Genomic DNA, 19,502 nt, shown 5'->3' on the forward strand with positions numbered 1-19,502 from the left:
CCGTCAGGTAGAGAGGTGCCGAACGCTGGACGGAGGTGAAGGCAATCAATAGTTTGGCTTCAGAGGGGGGGGGGGGGGGGGGGGGGGGTGTTAGGGTTAGGGGGGGAGACAGCCATCATGGAGCTCATCATCAGGCTTTGGGGACATTGTATGTGACGCGGGGACAAGGCGCAGTCTGTCCATCCGTCAAAGCGCACTGCATTAGGCCTTTATCTGATGCTATATATTACCCCCTTTAGGACACTTACTGTGGCAATTGAGGTGAAGCACGAGGTCTGAAAGGTTGGAAAAACTACCGGCGAGCTTTGTGCCGACAAGGATCTCCTAATTCCCACCACGTCCCAAACCTTTTTTTTTTGCCTTTTCTCATGCTACGGAGCGATACGACAGCTATTAGGACTCTGTGGAGGACAATACCGTAAAAGAGAGCTTGATTTAAACACTCACAGTTTCTCCAGGGCAGCCAAGCCATAGAAGGAGCCGTTCCTCAGCAGGGAGATCTTGTTGTTACTCAGGTTTCTGTGGAGGGGATAGAAGACGTGGACGGTGAGAGGACGAGGTGAGCGATGCGACAACGAGTGAAGGGTGGAACGTTTGTAAATGTCACGACAGTAGGGCCGCGGGACCCAACTAGAATTACCGCCTTGCGGTTGTATGCACTTTAACATCCATGTCTGTCCAAAATGTCATCGCTTCATCGATTTATCCTCTTAGACACGCGTGTGAAATTGTCAGAATTAGCAAACTAATTCTTAAGTTATGGCCAAAAACGTGTTTTGTGAGGTCACAGTGTGGATGTCTGTGAAGCCAATGCTGAAGTGCCTTAAAGCTGCATTCCTTCTAATGGCCAGCAGGGGGAGGCGGCTCTGCAAAAAAGAAGTCTGATTGTATAGAAGTCTGGTCTAAAATGACTCTACTTCTCACTTGATTTATTACCTCAATAAACATTGTAAACATGAGTTTATGGTTTCGGACTCTAGTGTCAAGTCTTCTTCATTACAGCATGATGCTCATTTAGTAAATTATGGTCCATTAAAATAGACCATAAAGCTAGGGTGTGCTTTAGGGCGTGGCTACCTTGTGATTGACAGGTCGCTGCCACGGCGTTGTCACAAACACAAGATGGTGACGGCCAAAATAGCAAACTCAGGCTTCAAAGCAGCAGTCCACAAACCAATGGGTGACCACTAGTTATTTACAGTCTATGTGACCCATGGACGGCCATAGCTGTAGCCGGTGTTACTTATTGGAATGTCTGATAAATTGCTTATCCTCTGACTGTCAATATGTTGGCCAAAGCTAAGGATTTACGTGCAAGGAGATTGCGTTGTGAATTACCCATCCCGGCCACGTCTCTGTCTTGTTTATGGCCGTCTGTGCTCAAGATGGGTAATGATCCAACCCCCCTCCCATCCTCCGCTCTTCCACGTCAAAATATCAGCCTAATTGCATAGCTAAAAAAAACAAAAAAAAAACGCCGGTTCAGCACAATTCTATCATCCGTTTGCTCACATTACAACAGCAAACAAATCAATGAAACGCACCGCGGGGATCTTTAAGTGATGAATAAATATTCAGAGGCGATGCAGCGCCTCCGATTTTGAAGATTTCAGTAACAGACGTCGCCGTGTTTCCTTTTACTTCTCTTTTTAAAAAAATATTCAGTTGAATTATGTCCGCGCTGAACTGTAAAAACTATATGTCGCTCAAGTGATGCATTTGTCTAGCGAGAAAGGAAAAGTGCTTGCACGGGACTTCCTACTGAGTGTGTTACTGGCAGGCAAACACACACACACACACACACACACACACACAAAGTCGTGTCCCATTATTCAGCACGTTGGGCCTTGAGCTTTCCCTCAAATCGCACCAGAGTGAAAACACAGACAAGAATACAATCACGTAGAAACACACTTTACTACTCTTGTGAGGTCTTTCTGTTGAAACAGTGGTATTTGTTCCCTAACCCCGACTACCTTAATTCTCAGCTCTCTATTGGTTCATTTGAGCCTAACTCCAAATAAACAAACTTAATCTTGTAGGTATGAGAATGATAAAAAAAGGTCCTTAACAGGAAGTGTAACAACACTAAAAAACACACACTGGAGTGCAAACAGTGCAGTCCGGTGTTATGATCCCACGGTGACTCGTTAGAGCACATCAGGCCAGCTGTGTTACCTGCTGCTCGAGTGCAAGAGACATTTCAGACGCTGGACCAAGTCTACTAATAACGTGCACTCCGTTTGGCCGAACACGGTGGTCCGACAGGACGTTACAGGTGGTGAAGAAATGTTTTTTCTGTGAGGTTATTAGAGGCAAGGGAAGCGACATTTGTGTAAATCCTTTCAAACAAATAATAATAAGGATAAAAACTAAAGGACATGGAAACAAGGAGTGAAGTTAGATTGCAGTCATGAATTAGTTTAAGGATGATGAAATATATTTCCTAAGTCGGCCTCACACTACGGGTGGCGGGGTCCTCCGTGAACACAATATTTTCTGCCGAAGTTGGACCAGTTTCTCTCTAGAGGTTTCTTTCTGTGCTTGTTTGTCGGAGCTCATCTCACTGGTTTGGGTTCAGTTAGACAGAGGCACCAATCGGTATTCAAATCGGTATTCAGATATAAATAAAACATTATTTTCAGTCAAAATGTCATGACAGTTGTGAGGTTGCTTCTTACGCCTTCAGTCCACTGTCAATCAAGTGTAATCAAACCACGGCGACACAGTCCTGATAATGCAAATGACCTGAGTCTGGGGGTTTCCAATTCTTAAAAAAAAGCCTACCTTTTAATTATGTATTTAAATGTTTTATTTATTTGAACACGTTGTCATTCATTTTCCAGAGCAGGTGCCTTTGTGATATTTAGGAGGTTAGGAGCTAAATGTTTCTCTTGTATAGAGAAATATGGTGGGTTGATATATGGTGTTAACTAATGCGTACACAAAGTTACAAACTTGTTAGAAATAAAAAAAAAGTGAAATGGCCTCCATTGTATGTTGATTTATTTTGACTGTGTGACTATGAAGAGAACATATATCAATGAAAAAAAAACTTAAAAAGTGTGTATTTTTTTATACAATCATATTTCTTTTAAAAATTAAAAAAATATATAATTTGTTTTTATTTCTTTAAATTCGAGCAATTCCATCTTTACAAAAATTACTTATTTTGATTATTAATTTACTGTTCATTCTCAAACCAAAATATTCTGCCTTTTCTCCAAAGCTTGGCAAATCAAAGCTGCTAGAAAAAAAATTAACAAATCGGCCTGCCTAAACTTTGAAGCTGTACTAATCTATACTTTTATATCAACAATGGATCAGCTGACTATGAGTAATGAGAAAGAACTGTACCCGACCCGACTGCAGTTCCCCTCAGTTTACGGAGCGTTTTAGCATCTTTTTACACTTGTGGTTTTACGACCGTTATTCTTCAAAGAAGCTACTAAACCCACTTTAGGTGGCCGAGCGTTCAAACAGCACACAGACAAAGTTAGAGACTAGCTGGGAAACACCAGGAGCACTCAGAAACAGAGCAACACTCCTTCAAATGCATGCTAGTGTTGAAACTGTTGGTCTGTGTAATAACGCATTCACCATCTCAACTTTATAAGGTAATAATATGTCAGTGAAATGGTTGCACTGCCACCAAGTGGACAAAAAACATAAATTAATGCAGGTCCAACTGAGTAAATAGGCAGGAATATTCATATGCTTGATATAAAACCAACTTTTCAGGAGCTTTAATCAATTTAAATAAGGCTTGGATCAAAGTAGCTTAGTAGTAATAGTACTAGTAGCAGTATTAATAGTAGTAGCAACACTAAACATTTCAAAAGAGTTTCAAAACTTCAAAACAACAAGGAGAAACGTTGAGCAGATATGAAACTATTGGTCTTGATATTTGTTGTTGAAAAGTTCAACTTGGCAAAATCTTGCATTCCCTCTTCTCACACACACATACACACAATTGAATACAACGCCGTGAGCTACAGTACAACAGGGCGAGCGACTAATGATTTATATTGCGCTTGTTCTGCGGCCCAGATCCACATCACTTTAAATACACCTCGGACGGCGTTTCCAGATTTCATATCTGCTAAGATATCGATCGCTTCAGCCGGCTCTTAAATCATCCACTGCAGGGCTGCTCCTGCTCCTCGACGCTCCGGATCTTCTCTGCATGCCTGATAGATGCGTATCTCCTGTCAGCCCACGACCACACACACACACACACACACACACACACACACACACACACACACACACACACACACACTCACACAAGGTCAGATCCCTCCTTCGCCCCTCCCCCACCACCTTCCCACCTCCTCTGGGAGCGACTGGTCGGGGTTCAGGAGAGAGGGAGTCATTGGGATGCGTCGCCGGTCTCCTCCGTGACGAGAGGGCGCTTGTTATGGCTGCGGAACGCACACTCAATTTCAACCCTCGGATTAAGGAGAGGGATCCCACAATGCATTGTGCTGAACGGGGCTGGGCAAACTGCTCGTGTGCGCACTGAAAATGCCGACTCGTGCGCTGCACAAACAGACACACAAGCTATGACCTCACGGGAAAAAGAACACAATATTTGGACACGAGACTGTATGAATATTTTGTATTTTTCCGGAATATTGTCTTACTTTAACAAGCCTGCTGGTGCGTTCTCCTCGGGGAAAGTCCCCGTCTCTCCCTGGAGCGACAGCAGTTGTCTTGGCACAAGAAGCAGGACTGAAAATGAGGAAGTCCCCTCTCAGCGAAAAGGCCAGGAAAGACACAAACGTTTCAGCAAAATTCATGTCAACATCCAAGACCGTATTTACATTTGGGTTGACTCTTAAAAGCCGACATGTGAAAACGTCACGACTCCATCACGTCAGGATTAAACGTATTTACAGAGAACTAGTGGCCACATTTGTCAGAGTGCAAAAAGACCAAATCAGCAGAGCCTGAACAAGATACATAGAATACACAGGAGATACATATAATAGTATCAGAGGAGACAATTTGCTGACAGTGCAATTTACAGTGATAATACGGGAAGATTCACCACTCAAAATTAGCAAACAACAGCAACAGCCGACGGCTTCACCAGACTGTGTTCAGCTGATTTGTTTTAGTAGAAAACAGGTAAAAGCTGTATTAAATAAGCATGATAGCTAACTGCTGGATCAGGCTGTTCTCATTCACCGTTTGTACTTATACCTTCACAAAAAGTAACGCAGTATAATTAGTAACTGTGAGACAGGAAGTCAGGTGACGTAGAATAAAGATAGTCCGCGTGGGGGAGGAGGTCGGGGGGGATATTTGGGTCAAACAAACACGGGACCCTCACCTGGGCCGTAACCACTTTTGTGCCTACTTAACTTCAAGACATACAAACAACGTAAGTTACGCAACAAGTAGTACTTATTTTAAGCCAAACCACTTTCACTTAAACCTGACCAAGTAGTTCAAACATAATTATTTAAACCCTAAAGAAAAGAGTTTTCTCACCTAAACAAGTTCTGCGCTGCAGTTCGTGTTGCTGGACATTCGTAGGTGAACGCACACAAAAAAGAAATCAGAAAATAACCTTTCGTAAGATATTATACAAAGCGTTGTAATAGGATACTTGACTTGGATAATATGCTAAGAGACAGAGGCTAAAGCTACGTGGCCAAAAGTCATCCTCACTAGATGGTGATCCGTGTAAAAGACGTGAATTAAAGAGAACCGTTAAGCTGTTAAAGGACGAGCAACATGGTGGTTAGAACTACGCTTTGATGTTCTTCATTTGAAATGGCTTCAGTTTAATGAGAGAAAAGTGGAGGTGCTGGACAAAAGAAAAACGATTGCTACCCTAACAATACACAAATAACCCTTTAACCTCATAATAACATAGTTTGTCTTTGGCTACACTGTTAGTAAGAAACAGCGGGCAGGAATCAGACAGGTGGGGGCTTGTAAAACTACTCTTTCTCCACCAAACGATCAGAACACATAGGCTGTGAGAGAATGGACCACTGGATTTACAGCCAGCCGTTTAGCGAGTGAGCAACAATTCGTATGGATTTTTATTGTTGCCGATCCAGATGTCAATATCTCACTGGGGTTTCTGTTTCGTTTTCGGATTCGTCTCCGATACGGAGCTCTCCGAGAGCAGAAGAACCAGCAGGAGAGTCGACTAGGACGTGGTGAGAAGCTGTAACTGAACGGGTCTGAACACAGATTTATCGAAAAAATAATCAGAAATTCATAATGGCTTCAGTTCCAGAGGGCCGGTGGAGTTTATTCTTTCGCTTCCAGGGCTCATTTATTTAAAGCCACATATGGACGGTGCGATGAAGCGACGGCAGTCAACACTGAGATCATGAGATACCAATGCTGTCGCTGGGTTTTGTCCCGGGTCTCCCTTCTGTTCCCCGAAAACCACTACACCTCCCTCTGCGGACGGACGTCCCACTCAGGGACAGGCGGCCTCTGTTTGTGCAAACTCAAGCGTGTCCTGTGCTTAGCTATGCCATGCCGCGCGTATGTGTGGGTCTGTATGTGGGTGTGTGTGTGTGTGTGTGTGTGTGTGTGTGTGTGTGTGTGTGTGTGTGCGTCTGCTCGCCGACCTCTGCGTGCCTATCTCGGGCTTCTGCGTAACGTCCAGGAAATAGCAGGAAAAACAGAATTGAACATTGTGTAAACAGCCCGGGACAGACTTCTGGAGCGTCCGTCCAGCTCTGTATTTACATTATCAATTATGCCGCTCTCAGCGAGGGAGGAGTGCACACCGATCCAGCATTGTCTCTGTGGGCCACAGCAAATGGTTTGTGTCATTTGGGCCACAGCCGGACATGTGTACATACAAGACCGGGGGTGGGGGGGGTGTTGCACTTTCACAGTCCTCCCATTTGTGTGAATTTGGCTTCTTTTTTTTTCTTCCCGTGAGCTCAAAATTACAAGGTCGCAAAGTTCATGTAGTTGGATTGATAAACGTATTCAAAAGTAATTTTTTTTTCAAGCAATATAATAAAAGGTTCGCTAATGTATTGCTTGATTCAAAGAGTATACATTGTTGCCACTGAGTCTCATCAGCTTATCACACAATCCTTTAGCAAGAAGTTCATTCTCAGCTAAAGGAAAATACCAAAAAATTGGAAAACGTTGGAATTTATTTTGAAAAGAGACTGTATGCATGCAACGAGCTGCCCTCGACATCTTCAGAGCTCTAGAGGGGTACGTAGAGCGGCATGACGTCAAACTTAGCGCCTCTGACCAAGAGTCGGTATTTGGAGTGAGAACGCGTCAGAAACTGGTCGCCTACGGCAACCTATACCCTCTCGGCTGAAGCCATCTGAAAGTGTTCAGCTCACCACCTCGTGATATACATCAGCGCCTCGCATTGATCTGAGCAACATGCGGACGAGGTGAGGTGGCATTTTGAGAGACAGATATACAAGCTGATACTTGCCAAGACCCCATCTCCCCAAACTAATGTGCTTCCCACTGTGATCACACCGTGCGACAGAAGCAACACACACTGGGGTTTTAATCACCTTGTTTTACAACGAGTCAGACGTCAGGGGAGAGACAACAAGTAGTGAGTTACCCTCCTCTGCCCTCAAATTTATGAGCCTTTAAGTAACTTCAGTATTTACTCAGCGGTGTGGGGGAGGAGGGATAGGATAGTATCCTTGGCAGACGCTGTATTTATCTTTACCTAATATTTTTAGTCTAGGTTTCGACACATTCTTGTTGTTTTTTTCAAGGCTGCAGAGCGGTTTACAGACTCCCCCCACCCCCCTCCCCTCTCTCTCTCTCTCTCTCTCTCTCTCTCTCTCTCTCTCTATCTCTCCCCCAGCGGTCACGAACTCTCCCTCGGCGAGTCATCATCCGCCGTTTTCTCAAAAGCTCACCAAGTGAATGGTCGTTACGGCGCTTTTTGGGGCAGCACAATCTCCGACTGATGTATCAATACAACGTCCACAGAACCCCCCCCCCCCCCCCCCCAGAGAGAGGAAACCTTGACCAAAAATGCCCCCCTTCGCCCGGTTAAAGGGGTGGACCAACAGCTGCTTATTGAGGAGGCCGGCCCGCTTGACCGCGGCGCGGCAACATCATGGATCGGCCCCGACCCCCCCACGGTTCCTGAGCACACGGAGGACTCGAGGGCAAACGTTCTCGGCTTCAGGATCTAAAAGTTTTACACCCTCTGGGGGTGAAGACGACTTGATGTTGGCTCATCTAAAGATAGACCTTTTTTGCTTTCTTTAAATCTTCCGTATCGCCGGAGATAAGCTTGAGCGAAGCCAGCAGAGGGACGGGGAGCGAAGGGGGAGAGAGAGAGAGAGAGAGAGAGAGAGAGAGAGAGAGAGGACACCTCGCAGGGTGAGACCATCTGGGGTCACCGGGGTCACGTCTCTTTAGATTAACAGCCGACTGTACAAGCGACACACTGTTCAGGATGCTTTACGCTAAGAACACGCGCGGACGCAGCGTGGTCCGTGTGTGTGTGTGTGTGTGTGTGTGTGTGTGTGTGTGTGTGTGTGTGTGTGTGTGTGTGTGTGTGTGTGAGTGTGTGTGAGTGTGTGTGCACGTCGATGAAATATTCATGTACAAGTACTCAGAAGTCTGAAGAAGGGTAGAGCACAAACAGCACCTCATCAGACGAGGAAAAAGCCCCCCCGAGGAATAACAGAGAGGGAAAATAAGGGGGGGGGGGGGTACACAGAATTATATTTATAGCGATAAAAAAAAAAAACAAGATGAAAGAGGAAAAGAAAATGAATTGTGTTCCGACATGCTACGTTTGTTCTCACGGATCAATACCAGAGGAGATCACTAACTGTGCTGCAGCACGGGACGTAAAAGCAGCTGCTGTTTCACAGCCATGCTTCTGCACCGACACAGCCCCACCCGCAACCTCAGATCCACCGACGCAAACCTCCTTACCCCCCCATACTGTCAAAGCATCAGACCTGGGGGGGGACAGGGCTTTCTCCCTTGCTGCCCCCTCCCTCTGGAACTCTCTCCCCCAGCACCTCAGACTTCTCCATCACTTAAAAACCCATCGGTTTAAATCTGCTTCTAACTTATGACGCTAGTCACAGTATGTGTGTTTGTGTTTTTGTTCTTTACCGTTATGTCATATTTTTTGTTCATATTGTAATTGCTTTTATTGTTTCTGTTTTTACCATGTAAAGTGCCTTTGAGTACCTTTTAAAACGCCATACAAATAAAATGTATTATTATTATTATTATCATCTCTCAGGAACATCGAATTAAAAAATAAGAAGCAAAAAACACATTTTACTTTTCATGAATTCTAACAAGCTGTACTGAAGAAAATAACTGCTGTGTTGTTTTAGGCCATTTGCTTTCTTTCCAAGTAGAAAAAAAATAATAATCTAATTAAAGAGTACCCTTTGAAGATGATTAAACCTATGACAATGTTCAACACCAAAAGCTTCCACGATAATGTCAATGACAGACGGATGAACAAATAAAGTAATTCATGTTTGGATGGAAAGTTTTCGCGTTTGCAGCTCCTGATTTTAATAAAGCGGATCCTCAGCTAACAGAGAGCACCTCTTCCTCAGAAGTTGATTCAGCCGCTTGGCCTGTTGCCAGTTCCTGGAAACACATTAATGACTTAAACGCATGCACAACCCCACTAGAAATCACGGAAGAAGTGGCAACAAAACAGCTGGAGAAAACCATCCAGCTGTTCTGAGCTTCTTTGCTAAAAACACGGACCATGAGAGCAGTGAGTGAGAACCGCGGGTCATGAAACCAAAACAAGGAGCCGAAAGTCTTTAAAAGCCTCTGATGATAATTCTCTGTGGCTTCATCACGTGATGAGCTGTTAAAGGCTCTCTAATCAGCCTCCACTCCCTGTCACGTTAACACTGTCAGCACTGTTAGTGCCGCTGTCACCGTTAGCAGCGAGCCGCCGGCTCAGCAGTCACCATGTTGAGAGCCGTACGGAGGCAATACATGGTCTGGATCTCCTTACCCAGGGTAGGAAGTTTACATATTTTTAGGGGGCAATTTTTGCCCCCACTGACTGAAATCCAGGGGCATTTAAAAAAAAATTGGGGGCTTTTTGAAACTTGTGAAAAATAATAAATATACTTATTTAGGCTTACAGTATATGAGCAATTGTCATCAAATGGCAATAATAAGACTATTAGGCAGTAGTCTACAGATTCAAAGTGTTTTCTTTGATTTTTTGAACAAAAAACAAACGTATAACAATAAACAATAAATCATATTAAATTGTATTCTTATTTCTTTGTGGTTATTTATTGTTATTATTACATTTTTTAAACAACTATTAACAATTATAACTTTTCTTTCTTTTTTATAATTCTAACTTATTATATTTATAGATTTTTTTTGTTACCTTTTAATCATGTTGTACCTACCTAGTACAGGAAATACAGATAGGACAGACAAAACAAAGAACAAAAACATATAATGGCAGGTGCTCCGTGAAACGCATTTCTCAAACCCTACCAGCATCATTCCCCCACCCCGATGCTCGCTTCGCCCACATGTCGGCCCCCACATGTCACTTCCAGCGCATGCGGTCGGGCGGCGTCCCCCCCCCCCCCCCCCCTCCGGTGTCGTTTGGCTACCTGGTTGATCCTGCCAGTAGCATAAGCTTGTCTCAAAGATTAAGCCATGCAAGTCTAAGTACACACGGCTGTTACAGTGAAACTGCGAATGGCTCATTATTTTTTATTTTTTTATTTTATTATACTATATTTATCCCGTTAAGGGGGAAATTTGTCTCTGCATTTGACCCATCCCTGTATCAGGGAGCAGTGGGCTGCCCATGACAGGCGCCCGGGGAAAAATCATGAAATCAGTTATGGTTCCTTTGATCGCTCTAACGTTACTTGGAGAACTGTAACAATTCTAGAGCTAATACATGCCAACCAGCACTGACCTTCGGGCATTTATCAGACCCAAAGCCCGTCTCGGGGTGTCCCGGCCGCTTTGGTGACTCTAGATAACCTCGAGCCGATCGCTGGCCCTCGTGGCGGCGACGTCTCATTCGAATGTCTGCCCTATCAGCTTTCGATGGTACTTTCTGTGCCTACCATGGTGACCACGGGTAACGGGGAATCGGGGTTCGATTCCGGAGAGGGAGCCTGAGAAACGGCTACCACATCCAAGGAAGGCAGCAGGCGCGCAAATGACCCACTCCCGACTCGGGGAGGTAGTGACGAAAAATAACAATACGGGACTCTTTCGAGGCCCTGTGATTGGAATGAGTACACTTTAAATCCTTTAACGAGGATCAATTGGAGGGCAAGTCTGGTGCCAGCAGCCGCGGTAATTCCAGCTCCAATAGCGCATCTTAAAGTTGCTGCAGTTAAAAAGCTCGTAGTTGGATCTCGGGATCGAGCTGATGGTCCGTTTTTCACAAGTTCATTAAATTATCATTATTATCAGAGGAAATTATGGGGGCATTTGTTGCCCCTCTCCTAGTGATATCAGGGGCAACATTATATTTCTTAGGGGCAGTTTTGCCCTTTGCCCTTGTGTATTTCCGACGCTGTCCTTACCCTTACCTTTAGAATAAAGAAAGTATTGATGATTGTTGCATTAACATACTTTTAGTCAATCTGTTCTGCTTGATGTTCACTAAAGGGACATTACTGTAATAAGTTCATACGTTTAAGCTGCTCTTTACAAAGATTAAACAATAATTCAGGTGCCAAAATGTGCACTGAGTTTTGTTGCTCTAAATGTATTTTGATTGCAACATAGGAGAGTACCACTTCCTGTGTGAAAGTCAATTGAAACCCGAAACACAGGCCACACTCAGCAGGTAAAAAATAAAGCAGTCCGAATATTATGCAAATGATGCAAAACAGGTCAGCGAGAGGGACGACGGCATCAGTCGTAGTACCTTACAAGAAGTTCGTAGGGACTTAATAAAGTTTTCGGTTATGTAAGTGCACAGTGTGTCTGCAGTTTCCAGCAGCGAAGACACTCAGAGGCTCGGTTACAATCAGTAACCCCCCCCACACACACACACACACACACACACACACACACACACACACACACACCCCGACCCGACCAAACAACCAGTTAACGGCAGTCACATCATCTCGATCAGCCTCTTGCTCGGCCGTTACATGTTTTTAACCAAACGCTTCCCATCCCTCGCCTTCCCAGCATCCTCTCTGTCACTCCCCTTCATTCCTCTAATGGCTCTTTCACTATATGCCCATCTTCACTCTATCCCCTTGTCTCTTCCCATCACAAGCTGCCCCCCCCTCCCCTCCTCCTGTTAGAGCACTGCCTGAGACAACAGGTGGCGGGCCCACACTCTCAAGCTGCTGAATCCATTACACCAGAGAGGTTCGAGGTCAACGGAGCTGTCAGAGCTCCAAAGCCGGACGAGTAAAAAGAACAAACAGTCGTTTAAATCCAGGCGGCCGTGCTGGAGATCGAGAGCTACCGAACACACTCTCATGCACACTTCGTTTTCAGCTTCCTGATTTACGCTCTCCCGTGAGCTTGTGAAGTTGTTTTTCTTGGCGTTTTGCGAGGCGGCGCATCATCGCAGGCTTAGTTCCTCGTAAACATTTTATAGGTGCGATAGTAAAAAATAAAAAATAAAAAAAAGAAAAGCAACAAAGCCCAATCTGCCTCCTTTAATTAAAGGCGGCATGTGGAATCCGGGTTGGCGCGCTAGAAACGAGAGAGCCGTCGTTGAGGGAACGGCTCTACGAGGACGAGGGCGGTGATATCAGGGGAAGACGGAGAGAGTCGGGGGTGGGGGGGTATGGGGTGGGGGGGGTATGTGCATACATCCCCTGATGCATCTGTTTATTTGCACAGCACATCCAAACAAAAGAGCGAGCGGGGAGGCCACCTCGGCCTGACTAAAGGTCACATTTCCTAACGCAGGAAAACTGCTTCCTGGCCGGCCGGGGCTCGGCCGGAGGGTCCGTCACACCGAGGGACAGGGGCTGATCTCAGAACAGCGTTTCTCCAGTGAACTGAAGACAAAAAGGGGGCGTCAGTCTGAGAGAGAGCGAGAGAGAGAAGCTTCACCTTGCTGTTATTTTGATCCCTACTGTATATTTCTAAAGTTCATCTTTGCTCTATGACAGATGGTCGAACGCAAAAAAACACACAAAGCCTTTTTACCATTCCCTACTTATAAAGGACCCCCCCCCGCCTGCACGGAAGCAAAACAGCGCTCCAGATAAAGTGACATTAATAAACCGGGCCCTCGGTTCAGAGAGTCGTCTGCAACCTGTCGAGGGCCTCGACGTCTCCATGTTTGGCTTTCACTCTCGGGAAAAGACAGACGTCAAGTTTCCGAGAATAAAACGCTCTATTAATCTATCAGTCGATCCGCGCACCTGCAGAGAGACAGAGAGAGAGGAGGGGGGTGAGGGGTGAGGGGGGGAGAGTTATCAACCCCTCGAGCGTTTGAAGTGCTATTTCATCTACAGGAGAGGCGCAGGTGAATACTAAAGGGAGGGTTTCTCAAAGTCACCCGTCGACGCGCAAGAGACCTGTGTTTGAATAACTTTGAATGCAAACGGCGTCCCCCCCCCCCCCCCCCCCGAGGAGCAGCAGCTCACGCAGGGGACCACCCAGGGTCCAACGTTTCCATCGGTGATTCGGTAGCAGGAGCGAGATTCTACAAGGACGTCCGGTGCAGATGAGTATGGTGGTCATCCTGCGTGAAGAGAGTTCGGTCCTCAGCAGTAACAACAGAGCAGATCCCAGACCTGGTTTAGATGCCAGTAGATACTGAATTTGCAGAATTTTAATAGGATTAATTAAGATGACTTTTTTTTACATATGTGTGTTATTGTTCCTGACACTGTTTGGAATTAATAATCTCAATTCTTCTGCCGTCATCGGGCTTTCTTGATCTTGTCCTCAATGACATCTAGATTAAATAATAATAATAATAATAATAATATTCTTAATTGTCTATAAATCCGTTGATTATCTTTTTGATAACTTGTTTGTCTGTTCTTATTTTGTCTGAGCGATAATCTGAAATGTATTCCATTTGAAATGATATACAATAAAGAGAAAGCAGCTTGGACTGTTTCCTTTATTAAATGACTGGAACAATAAATCAATTATCAGAGTTGTTGGCAATTTGTTTCCTGTCCTGACTCATCAATTAAATGAGTAAGTGTTTCAGGTCTTATAAACAAAGGATGTAATTACTAATTATTGCCAATTATTTATATTGAATCCGTAATGTTGGTGAATTCTATTTTAAGAGGTTCCGTTTGTTATGTTATTCGCTGACTAAATAGTTATTTATTCTGTGTTTTGCTCTCTTGAGGTATGACCACAGTACTTCTATACTATTGTTGTTGGGGAGTGATATTTGTATTCTCTGGCCAACATGTGGACCTACTGTATATTATGTCTGTAGATTAATATTCTGTGAAATATAAGCCGCTGTTTACTGCTTTACTTGATTGGTGTGGAACCCATTCATCCTGGATAAAAGAGCTCCTGATGAGTCGTGTCAGAGCTCTTTAAACCTTGTGGACTCAATTCAGAACCGGTTCAAGCTCTCGCCCGCTTGTTCAGGGTCCCCTTAAATGGGGATCTAAGGATCTCCAGGGGCCCTTTAAAGGCGCTCAAGGGCCCCATCCTCTAGACGGGGTCTCTTTGAATTCAAGGACAAAAAAATAACTTTTGACTGCTTACTGTAATCGCTTGTCAAACAAAAATAAAACAACAACAAAAAAGCACACAGTGGAGGATACTCACAGGGACACGGTTCTGTTGGGCAGGAAGCTGGTCTGCAGCGTGTCCATCAGGTCCACGTCCTCGCACACCACTTTGACTCTGCGGACGTGCTGCCTGCTCAGCTCCTTGGTCCTCTCCGCCGAGCAGTGACAGCTGTCAACGATCAGGTCCGGGCAGTTCCTGTTGCTCAGGCTCGACTCCCACAGCCCGACCGCGAGGCACAGCAACGTCAGCGCTCTCATGGTGGACTGAGACTCTCTTTTTATTATTATTTTCAGGTTATTTCCTCCCAGGTTCTGGGACAAGTCGGGACCATTTCACGTCGTCGCCCTCCGGTCGCGTTACAGTCGCGGTCCGAATGTCACCTGCTGCGTCCCCCTAACCGCCCTCTGCCCCCCCCCCCCCCCCCCCCCTCCTGGGAAACTTTCAGCGGTTAAACTCCGAGAGGAAAGTTAACCATCATTGGTGGGGAGCTCTGCATCTTTGCCTCGCTGTGATAAAAGAAGTCCTCCAAACTGTTCTCCCGTTTCGGTGAGAGAGAGAGAGAGAGAGAGAGAGAGAGAGAGAGAGAGAGAGAGAGAGAGAGAGAGAGAGAGAGAGAGAGAGAGAGAGAAAAAAAACTTCCGACGGCGCGCTTTCAAAGTCCGGATAAACTTTACTGCGACACATCCTTTCCTAAGCGGCGGCGCGAGCGAAACATGTGGCTGAGGTAGTTATGTCGTTACTTATCATCACCGGTGCTACTGCACGCCGTTCGGTGCTGCCGTTTTCGCTCGTCCATCATCCACTTCTTGCGCTCCGGCGACTTGTTGCGCAGCGTCCAATGAAAGTCCCTCCTCCCCCGCCGAGTCCCGGCAGACTCGCGTGCGCACGCCAGGCCACATACACCAGTTGGATGACACGTCCGATATCGATAAAACCACAGTGGGTGTTTCCTTTTTTATTCCAGTTTAAAGTCACTGAGCAACAGTGAATTATAGTATTGTCCCAACTCACAATGACATTTTCTTCACTGTGCCACTCTCCTGAGGGGGGTCCCCCGAAAAGTCCCCCCGGGCCCCACTTTGGACGTCACCGGGTGATTTAAAAGGTGTTGCGGTTTGTTTTGCTCCCCTCGTTTACTCAGGTGCAGCTGTGAAGGAGCTGTTTGTATCGTCTTCCTGTTGCCTGTGCACAAAGTGAAAATGATGACATCCACACAGCTGTCTCACCACTTTGATGTTCTCCATAGTTGTCAAATATGTCCCGGTTCATTTCCTGTTGCAGTGCACGTGAATGACGTGAGCTGACAGGAAGTAAATACGGACCCAAGCTGTCGACTAGCAATGCAATTATTTTATTCGAGTGTCCTACAAAATAAAATGAATACATTATATTTTACAATGTATTGCAGTGTCATGCAACTTGCATATAAGTCAGACAATTAAATATAATATATCCCAGAATTCACTGAGGGTACTTGTATTGGTCACTGAAGTACAATATATTATATATATGTATATACCATATATATATATATATATATATATATATATATATATTAATGCCGTTTAAAAATCAAACCCATCTCTGTTATGGTTGGGCAGGCAATCAGTCAGTAGCAATCTATAACGAAACGATACGCTTATTATACCTAAACGATGTAAATAAATCAGAAAGCACTATTCAATTATATGAATAATTAAAATTTTATATTTAATCTTTTTTGGTATATTGTCATATGAAGATATGCGATGATGTCTGCTTGGTAATGTGTAAGTTGATGTTGTCCGATGTCTCTTTTTGCTCATGTGACGAGACGAATGCTCTGTAAGAAGGATGACGCATTCAAAGCTCCGCCAACTGTTTGATATGGAATACACTTCTTGTCTCCTAAGTGGGCGTGGACATGGATGGCATGTTTGTCAGAGTGAGGTCTCAAACAAAGTACATTTTTCTTCAGATTTGTCCATCTGAAAAATACAATTTTAGTGTAAGAATTCTAATTCTAATTCTAAAAAAGGGTCTAATATTTACTTTTGTTACAATGAAGCGAAGGAATTGGTCATAGTCTGTGTTCAGCTTCACGTTTCCCATTGGAGGTAATAGACTCAGCACCTGCTGCCATAGTCTCTTAAAGGGGCAGGGCAGTGGTGAAACCAGGCGGCAACCTCCGGTTCTGCCGAGTGAAGTCGATGCGGAAGGGTCTTAAAACTTGCATTCTCTTTACTGACCAGCAGGGGGCGACTCCTCCAGTTGCAAAAAGAAGTCTGATTGTATAGAAGTCTATGGGGAAATGGTTCTACTTCTTACTTGATCAGTAAACATTAAAAACATGAGTTTATGGTCTCAATCTATAGTTTCAAGTCTTCTTCAATACAGCATGATGTTCATTTAGTAAATGATAGCAGGGCTGTCCTTCAATCAGAGGATTGGTGGTTCGATTCCCCGGCTCTGGCTCCACTAGTTGCATGTCGATGTGTCCTTGAGCAAGACACTTAACCCCAAAATTGCTCCCGTAGCTGTGCCTACGGTGTAGAAATGTGATAGAAACTGAATTGTAAGTCGCTTTGGATAAAAGCGTCTGCTAAATGACTGTAATGTAATGTAAATAGACAATAAAGCAGAGTATGCTTTAGGGCGGGGTTACTGTGACTGACAAGTCACTGCCGCTATCAGAGCCATATCCGGCGGCATTACGTCACTCCTCCGCATTCCAAATATGGTAACTGCAAAAAAACAACAACATGGCGACGGACGTAATCCACGATGGCGACGGCGAGATCGTCGAACTCCAGGCTTCAAAGCTTCATTCCACAAACCAATGGGTGACGTCACAATGACTACGTCCACTTCTCATATACAGGTCTATGGGTGAAACCCAGGTGACACAGATACAGGAAACTATCTGCAGGCCTTCCAACATAAAAGCAGAAGTAAGAAAAGACACAAAAGAAAAGAACAGAAGGGTAGCAAAGCTCTTTAAATCAAGATTCCTTTGGCTTCTTTTTTTTGTCACCCCCCCACCCTCTATGTGTGCTTCATAACCAGTAACCAGCGTGCACTGGGGCCCGTCAAAACTACCGTACGCCACCAGCTGCAGGCATCAGGCACTATACGAGCAAAGCCGGACCGCTTGTAAACCTGATGCTCATTTAAATGAAGGCAATAAATAAAGAATATGAGCTGGAAGGTGACCAGGTGGAGCCACTCGGGACTCGAGGAGATGAATAACGTCTCGCTTCTTTATGGCTGAACCTTAAAATATTTCAACCCGTGTTTACTCAGAAACGTCTCAATGTTCTTGCGGCGATCGAGAAAGCGAGGGAGACTCGGGAAATCTGTCGCTGACCCAGACGTTATCGCTCACTCTAAATCGGAGATGGGAGTTTTTGAACAGCCCACACACTGTATTCGGGGGACATCCATCATGTCCGTTGATGGTGGACCTTGCGTATTAAGTGTCTTGCCCCGGGGAGACAGAAGCTGAGACAGCTGGCTGGTTGGGTTCCCCGGGGCCGAGGCGAGGTGCTTCCCCTGTGTGTGTGTGTGTGTGTGTGTGTGTGTGTGTGTGTGTGTGTGTGCACTGCAACCCCGCACCAAATTCCTCCCTCATTATCCACATTGTCTCCGACGCGGGCCGGAGAGCACAAAGGAGGATTTGAAGCCGCTCCCACTAACCCCGCGAGCAGCCCCGCGATCCCCCCCCATCTCCCGTGTTGACAGGCGAACACTCTCTCGCCCTGCAGGAGCAAACTGTCCCCCCTCCCCTCCGCGTTCATCCGCATATGGAGGCCTTCTTTCCCTCCTCATCGCGCTCCCACGGCGCCCCTTATTCGACCGTCACTCACGCACATGTTGACACAGATGTATGTTTTACCACGTGGACGCAGGAGAGGAGGCGAGGATCCTCCCGCAGCAGTGCCTGACGTTACCATCCGAGGCGGATCCATCTTTAATGAAGCCCGCCGGAAAAAAAACTTTCCCGAGCTACTCGTACGCTCCTAATGGAAAACAGATCCATGAACACGAGTCCGGTTCTCTCTCTGGCAGAGTGCTGTGATTTCACACCAGCAGCCTGTTTTTTTTTTGTTTTTTTAAAGGATCACTCAATCGGAGCAAACTGCGTTATTTGAACTATAAAATACTTAACGCGACCGTTAAAATGACTCCAGATTATAGCATTAAACTCAAGAGCAAGACTCGTTAGCATACGGCGGAGGGACGGAGTCAATCGCATCGGCGCAAGCAAACAGTGTTCCTCCGCAGAGCATGTTATCGAGTATCCCATCACCCCCCCCCCCCCCCCCCCCCCCCCCCCGTCTCACATTAGTGTTCACCGCTGTCCATTATTTCTCGGTGACAGAGATGAATAGGCCATGGCCGGCAGCAATCACGGTCCTCACTAAATATTTACCTGCTCCACTTGAGGAGGCGGTATGACAGACTCTCATTATTACTCCATGACTTTTGGGATAAAGGCCAGCAGCGTTTTTTTAAAGTTCTTCTGCTTTTATGGGCCGCGTCGTTGATGTAGCACGAAGGTGATGGCTGTTGTTTTGGCTTTTGGCAAATGTGACAGGTGGTTTCTAGTTTTTCATGGCGCAGTCATTAACACCGGTGTTATCTGTAGGGGGTGAAACAGTAAAAAGAGACCATAACGCTGTCCTCGGTGGTTCAGTCCGAAGAGAGCCAGCTGACATTTAAATTGCCCCCGCAAAATAAAAAAGAAAGTTCATGCTCAATATGGGCATTTTGTTTTCTATATCTTTTTTATTGTCTATATGTTT

The 19,502-nt window shown here is 45.4% G+C and overlaps 1 protein-coding gene across 1 annotated transcript in view; it reads right to left on the bottom strand.

The window, feature by feature from the left end:
* Positions 1 to 15,092, bottom strand: part of LOC137878470 (adhesion G protein-coupled receptor A2-like) — a 53,781-nt gene extending 38,689 nt beyond the window's left edge. The window contains exons 1-2 of the mRNA XM_068718792.1: positions 14,755 to 15,092; positions 448 to 519 (exon numbers count right to left, since the gene is read on the bottom strand). Coding sequence (XP_068574893.1) covers positions 448 to 519; positions 14,755 to 14,975 — 293 coding nt within the window. The 5' untranslated portion in view covers positions 14,976 to 15,092. The remainder of the gene's footprint in view (positions 1 to 447; positions 520 to 14,754) is intronic.
* Positions 15,093 to 19,502: the final 4,410 nt, after the last annotated feature.

The sequence above is a fragment of the Cebidichthys violaceus genome, unplaced genomic scaffold (assembly GCF_023349555.1).
Source record: "Cebidichthys violaceus isolate CVI_PGR_0920_01 unplaced genomic scaffold, fCebVio1.0.p SCAF_10, whole genome shotgun sequence".
Classification (NCBI taxonomy): Eukaryota; Metazoa; Chordata; class Actinopteri; order Perciformes; family Stichaeidae; genus Cebidichthys; species Cebidichthys violaceus.